At 39.5% G+C, this 7553-nt stretch overlaps 1 protein-coding gene across 6 annotated transcripts in view; it reads left to right on the plus strand.

The window, feature by feature from the left end:
- The window catches only part of ppfia2 (PTPRF interacting protein alpha 2), a 177193-nt gene that overhangs the window by 2863 nt on the left and 166777 nt on the right, over positions 1 to 7553 (plus strand). For all 6 annotated transcript variants that reach the window (XM_005740848.1, XM_005740849.1, XM_013912873.1 and 3 more), the window contains exon 2: positions 6051 to 6309. In XM_005740848.1, coding sequence (XP_005740905.1) covers positions 6061 to 6309 — 249 coding nt within the window. In that variant the 5' untranslated portion in view covers positions 6051 to 6060. The remainder of the gene's footprint in view (positions 1 to 6050; positions 6310 to 7553) is intronic.

Genomic DNA, 7553 nt, shown 5'->3' on the forward strand with positions numbered 1-7553 from the left:
GAAATAAGCAACCACAGAACTCACCTCTGTATGCAGTTCTGATATAGTTGATCAGGAAGGTGTTTGAGACCCAGCAGGAGTGGAACGGGGTCACCCTTTAAAATGACCACTTTGGAGCAAGAAATTATTTCAGGTTAACATCCAAGATCTTTACACTACAGCCATATTACTTTTGGTATGCCTACTGCAATTATTATAATATCCAGAGCAATCCTGTGTAATAGATTTGAATCGTTGTTTTCTTGACAGACTGTCTCTTGGTCGTCTGAAGTCTCCGTGGTACAGGGTGCCATATGAAGGAGATTTTCCAGCACTATGAGTGTACCATGCAATCTGGCCAGTTCCATTCACAAATATGCTGTGTCACTCTTTTCCCACCTGTCAGCCTGATATGAATGCCAAAATGGGAAAGAGCGGCATGCAACAGCTTTCCCATTACCCGTGGAGCTCATCAATCCAGTCTGTAGATGCACTTTGCTCATCTGCCCGCCAAGAAGTCAAGCACAAATATTACTTGAAAGTGCAATCTGTCATAAACCAACTATCCTGTCGGCTAACTGCTTGATGTGCAAGTAAAGTCCATTGTCATTAAAACAAATGGTTGTACACTCTTATTCATATTGTAAGAAAATTAGTTTTAATGAGTTTAACATGTTGCTACAAATGTTCAAAGAGCTGACCTTACATTTAGTTTTTTTAAAAAGCCCATAATGGGTTTTTTTGGGCCTACTTTATTTTGCTTTACTCCTTTCTAAATTACCATTTCCTTGTTCAATGCATTAAAGCATTAGTAATTTCATTCCTAATGATAACAAGGCTTTAAACACACTATTAAATAATGTCGGTTTTATTTTAGCCTCTCCAAAATTAGCCCAACAAGCATAGAGTAGTACAGCTTATCTCTAAAGCCGCAGAGTGTCGTGTTCAGGCCGCTGTCTGTTCTGAACACGCTCACACTCCACATGTCTTTTGATGTTTCCCAGGTGGTGAATAGTGCTGAATTTGCCTCACTTGGCCATATACCGCTCTAGGAACACACTGCTGTTTTGTGTGCTGTGCCTTATCTACTCACACAATTGTTCCCATTAATGAGATTAACTGAAGACATTCAGGAAATTAGCTGCCGTTTGCTGATTTGTTTCTGCCAAAATGGAGTGATTCTACATAAGTGTCAAATTTTACATCTGTCCCATATAGATACAGTAATTCACTGCCTGCTTGATTCTTACTCAGGGGAATAATCTTTTGGCTTAACTTTGTTTTTTTTCCCCCTGCTTGTCCATTTTCATTATGGGTCTTTGTAGATGTGCCGGAGGGTGAACTGCAATAGTTTAGATTAGGAATCGGTATGTCAGAGTAAATAAAACAAGGTCTAAGGTCATTCAGCAGCAATCACGCCTATTGTTGGACAAGCGGACAAGCATATACCGTAATGGGCAATTCCAAAAAAGCCATTTTTTAAATCTTTTTTACTTAAAATGGCTTTTAAGAAAAATCTTTCTGCAGTATTGTGCTTTGCATTGTTATCGTTTAGCTGTCATTGGCAGAATGCTTCAAATAAAGTGCCAGCCGATGTCCTAATGAGCCCACATTCTCTATACTTTGGAGGTGTTGCATCCAACAATTTCTGAAACAGACATCTGACAAACACATCAGACAGCGATGCCAGGTGAAGAGGTGAGAAGATGGCAGGATCTTAACTTCTCTGTCCAGCTTACCTTTCTGTGCACAACCAGCGAAGGCTTCCAAGGCAAGTCTCCCTCAAAACATCAAAAAAGATTATGGTTATGACAAAAAGTCTATTATGTGATGTAAAACTTGGTCTCAAGCTGTAGTCAAGAATTTGATGGACAAGGAGGGTACATATCCAGCTTTGTGTGGGTGTACCGTCTGCTAGGTTCAGCAACTTTGGCTGGATGTTGAACTTAGTCTCACACCTTAAACGCAGAAGTTCTTGAAACTTGCAAATAAGTTACTGTTTTTCAGCTGATATGCATTGTTAGTTGATGAGCTGTTTTTGCACTTGACTTTTCTGGCCATCTGTTTTAACAAACTGCAGCCACACCAACAGCTTCTCCGTGTAAGCCAGTTTGAGGTCGACTCTGAGTAAAGGTTCAGAAAAAAAAGTTAGACCTAGTCCAAACTGTGAAAAATGGGATGCTATCAGCACGCCCCATTTTTCACAGGTAGTCTGTTGCTTCCACTGTTGGGAATTATTGATCAGTCCTGGAAGGCTTGATCTATAGGGTTGTAGTGAGCATATCGACCAAGCAATCGAACAGCAGACACTGAGACTACAGCCCTTCTCCAGGCTGAAGAAATGATACATGGTCCTCCACCAGTGTGATGTACAACACACAGGCCCTCCTGTAGTGACACTGTTAATTATGAATGCTTTATGGATACTCACCTGCCGAAAGGAACTAAGAAGGCTTAATTTTTCCCAAGTTTTCCATGATTTTTATCGTTTTAAGCATTGCAATGTCTTGTAGATGCAAGTTTTCTAAGGAATTTCCTCCCATCTAGCGCCAGGAATGAGCTTGAATGCCAATAGGCAGAGAAGGGGCTTTGGATTTGTTGCACTGATTGAGAAGAAAACCTCACTCCTACCCCCCTGAATAATTCATTGATTGGCATATGGCGTGTAGAGAAAAGCCCAATGATCCCTGCATGTATGTCTGTGTGTATTCTTATTTCAACTGTAGTCCACAATGAGTTCAATTGAGCGTGTTCCTGTTCCCTCCCATCAATGATTTCTGCACACTTTTACCCTCACATTTAACCATCTTTAACCAGCTGCACTAAATTTAGTCACTTAAATGTCATCTGGTTCTTACAACACTTTCACTCAATTGCTAAAAATGTCAGTTTCTCTCCAAAAGTATCATTCTGGCAGATAAAATCTTACATATTCATTATGACAAGCGTTCATGACAAGGGATAGCCAGACATGCTAAAGGAATTTGTGGGAGCTCTCCTGGTACACATTAACATAATGTGCTGTGATGTTTCATTGCAGTGGAAATGAGCATAGAAAAACTATCAGTAGCCTTTCTGTCAGGCTATAAGAATTATCTGTAGACCAAATAGCTGTTTTAATAGTGGTCAAAATGGCTTTTCAGTTGTCAGGAAATAGTACTGTCACTGCTAATGAGTGCAATCTAGACAACATGTGCATCCCAGCTGGCAATAAGAGCTCTCAGTCCGGACATTCTTCACACAGCCCACTGTGGGTGATTATCTATTCAAGGGGAGTACACTAACTCTTACCTGTCACTGCTACTGCTTCACACTAGAGAGAGAACTAATAACTTGCTGCACAAACATGCCTTCCAATAGCAGCAAATACTGAGCAGCAGAGGAGCATTTACCCACAAAGAAAAACACATTTTGGGAAAACTTTATCCATAAGTTATTGTCAACAGAATATGCTGTACTTTTTGGTCTTTTTCTTGAGTAAAACTAGAGACTGATCTAATGGCTTTTGAATGGAATAATTATCCAGATAAGTGTCGTACTGAATGATATGGTTCAGTGTTTTTAAAGGTTGCTTTTTATGACTAAGAGCACAGGGGAAAGCAGATCAGACAGTGCATTTTCTCTCCATATCTATTGATTTTTCATAGACAGTGAAATAATTTAAGGGGCAGTCACGGTGAGATCAAAGCATAAGGTGCAGGAACAGGAAAAAAGGGGATTGTATGTGCCGAGAAGCAGAAAAAACATCCTCAGCACAATTTGCTTTCTACACAGCTTAAAGCAGAAATAAAGCGCCATCAAACAGCAAAATGTGCCTGTTTGTTGCTGCTTTGACGAGACAAATGAGATCAAGCCTAGGAGATTAACACCAAAAACGTAAAATTTTAGTAAACCTGAGAGTTAGGAGCAAGGTTTGAAACATTTTGACCATGGAAGAATCACTTGGAATCAATAAAAGTAGAAATTAGAAATAGAAATTAGTATTTGAGACTCTAATAGCCAATTGTATGCTTTGTTTTTGCACTAACATGTATTGAGTCATAGTCAGATGAATTACCTTCTACTTAAAATGCACCGCCGTTTGTCCTCAGTCTGTCCGCCAGCCGGCCTGCTCTCCCAAGCGATGGGTGGCATGTGCAGTGTGTCCAGCCAAGCAGCATGCAGGCTTCGGCTCTCTGGTCTAAATGGCCGCGGATGGTGGCTGAATAGTGAACTGGTGGGAGCCTGGACGGATGCCTGGAGAAGATATGGGAGACCCCATCTTACTGCCAGAACATGCTGAGACACAGACCTGGCATTGTAACCCACCCAGAGGGGACCAAGTCTGGGCAATAGGATATTGTTTTCTCACTAAATAAACCAAGTCTAGGACCAGACAATGAGAAAGTATGGTCTAGCACTGGAGCCAGAATTATCATTAATTTATAGGTATTTTGCATGTTGCTTCATGAGTATTGCACAGGCTAAGGAAATCTTTAAAGACTATGGGACATGGTTGAAAAACAACTGGGCCAAATTAGACTGATAGCCTGTTAATTTCATCTTTATAAATGCAGCTGATACCGATATTGTCACCACATAATGTTTGACCGAAATTGTCATTGTAGTTGCTATATTTTTCTATGAACACTTGCACTTGTTGAGCTTTTGACTACTCCTACTACACACTTTTACAGTTAAGACGAGAATTTAACATGCATAAACACCAAAAACCATGTAACACCTGAAAAACATCTGCCACTGGCATGTTTTCCAGTATAGGCAAGATGGTGACCAGTAAGAGTGAGAAATGTGACGTTCTACACAATTTTGTTGAATACGATCATACCATGGGCACCTGTAGTGCACATATGTGCTAAAAATAATGGGTATAAGTACAGTAGGACAAGATTTGACATGTAGAAAATTGCTAGCGTAATACTAGCTTAAAAATATGTAGAGTTGTTGTTTAATGAGTAGCTAGCTGTTTGCTAACCTAGCAAACAGCTGGTTTTAGGGACTTTGAATGTAAGATGTTAGCCTTTCTACTGTGTAGCTGAATAAAACCCAGGTTATTATCAGAAGTACATGGCTTGTTTATAACAATAAAATATATTTATGTAAAACAGTTATATTGCTGTAAGAAGGTATAGGCCTTCCCAACCTCTTGCAGCTAACTTTATTTTTTTAAGCTGACTTCCAACCTTGATACTCTCAAGGCAAAAAAAATGACTCTTTCCACTCTATAGTGGTAGAAAGTCATGAGAAGTGAGCAATGAATAATATCATTCAAACTTATAATTTTCTTTCATGGTCTGTGTTGAACGGGCCTTTCTAATCTGTGTGGCACTGAGCTACAAAAATACAGTGACTTCCCGTGGCTCATTTCTTTTTTTCTTACTTACCTGCAGTGATGCAAACATAACTTTAGCTTATGAACCGACCTGGACATCCGTTAGAATGATTCCTGAAGCTTTCTAAAAACCCTGAGGGGAGCTGGAATATTGCTTCACATATCCACTATAGCATAGATATGGTGTATTATGCAACTCGATCTGGGCTGGCCCATTAAACAGCACAAGCGTGAAATCTAGGGCAGAACGCCCAGCATCCCAAGACGTGTCTGCAGCTTTGAAACGCCGGGGTGACGCTGAGCCAAGCTCCAACTGTGTCAGGCCCAGTCACATGCACGCAGCCATACAAACAGAAGTGTGTGGATATTTACACAGAGGCATGCGTACAAAACAGAAGACATGGACAGACATGTTTGCTTTCCTATATACCCTGCTCTATACAAATACTCATCATTCCTATGAATTAGAATTTGATTCTCATCCATGCACAAACCCACTGTTATTATGTCTTCTTTCTTTTTCTTTTTCTTTTTTTAACTACAATTTTATTATTAGATATGTGTGGGTCCAAAAGGGAGTATGCTGCCTCTTATTTGAAGTTGTTCAGCAACTGTATTGTAATATGGGTGACAGTTTGTGTATGTATTATATGTAAAAAAAAAAATAAAAAAAAACTTAATTGGAAAGTTCAGAATGTAAATTGCCTATTGTCTAATTTCTGGTTTTTCGTCTCTTCAGCAGAGCAAAGATGATGTGTGAAGTGATGCCCACGATCAGCGAGGACACAGCTCTGAGCCAACGCGGCTCTCAGAGCAGCGCCTCAGACCCGGACTCACATTTTGAACAGCTTATGGTTAATATGCTGGACGAACGGGACCGGCTGTTGGACACATTGAGGGAAACTCAGGAGAGCCTCGGTCTGGCCCAGCAGCATCTACAGGATGTCATCTATGACAGAGACTCGCTGCAGCGGCAGCTCAGCTCCGCCCTGCCACAGGTAAGCAGCTTAAATCCCTGTTTTCAAAAGGTTTTTTAATATTATTGTAGAATCTTTGTATCCTTGACTTTTTGAAATTGCTGACATGACAAGAACGAAGGATTGACATGCAATTAAAGTAGGAAGCTGGAATAATGATGTGCTTACAAAGGATGTGTTGTGACTTCCATGACACTGGGATGTCATCTTTGACTTATTTTATGTGTGTTTTGTCATAAATTTGCTATAAAAATATTAAAATATTGTCCATCTAAACTTTATACTTTCTAAAACTTTCTTTGGTTTTATTGTTTTAGTGTCCTCTTCACAACATAACCTAATTTCCAAACAATAGTAAAGGCTGATTGCCAATGACTTTATTATTGTAAGGCAAGTCAAATACAAAACCGTTGGTTAGTTTTATGAACAATTACTTGGGTTAAAACGGACCCTTTTACAAGAAGGCAAAAGTCTCCTTCCTGCATCTTTTTTCTTTCTTTCTTGTTTTCTTCATTGTCACAGAGAGGAGTGGATGCTAATCTAAATGTATGCCTAAGCTGTTTTTTAACCATCAAATCAATGTCTTATCTCTGACTTTGTAAACAGTGTAGAGAAAAAAGTGTGCAAAGTCCAACTCTCATGATTGATAGAGGTAACATGCTGACACATGCATTTCCAGTGGATTATACAAATAAGAAGTACTTTTCAGCTGAAACTGGTTTTGGAACAAGTCTTGACGACAATACTGCCTTTCAAACATTTGTCATTTCATCAGACATTTTGCACATACGTAGTCATTCCCGACATAAATCGAACTTCACCCTCTCTTTAAATTAACCACTGTTATCGTTTTTCATGTTGGGCACCTGTTGCATACAGTCGTGTGAAAAATTAAGTACACCTCATAGTTCAATAGCTTGTAGAATCACCTTTAGCAGCAATAACTTAACAATCCTCCCATAACAGCATTTTCTGTATGGCTTTCTCAGTGTTTCACATTGTTTACGGAGGGATTTTCACCCACTCTTCTGAACGGTGTTGCTTTACTTTATTAAAGTTTGTTGTCATCCATTTATGGACAGCTCTTTTGAGGTCCTGCCACAACATTTCCATTGGGTTGAGATGTGGACTTTGAGTAGTCAAACTTGTTGATGATCAGTTAATTAAGTACATTTGATTAGCAGCACCTGGCTGCTACTTACTGTCTTAATTCCTATGGTATCAATAAGGGTATACTTAGATTTTACAAGACTGTGAAAACTTGT

Source organism: Pundamilia nyererei, unplaced genomic scaffold (assembly GCF_000239375.1).
Source record: "Pundamilia nyererei isolate P.nyererei 1_Seehausen unplaced genomic scaffold, PunNye1.0 scaffold00104, whole genome shotgun sequence".
Lineage (NCBI taxonomy): Eukaryota > Metazoa > Chordata > Actinopteri > Cichliformes > Cichlidae > Pundamilia > Pundamilia nyererei.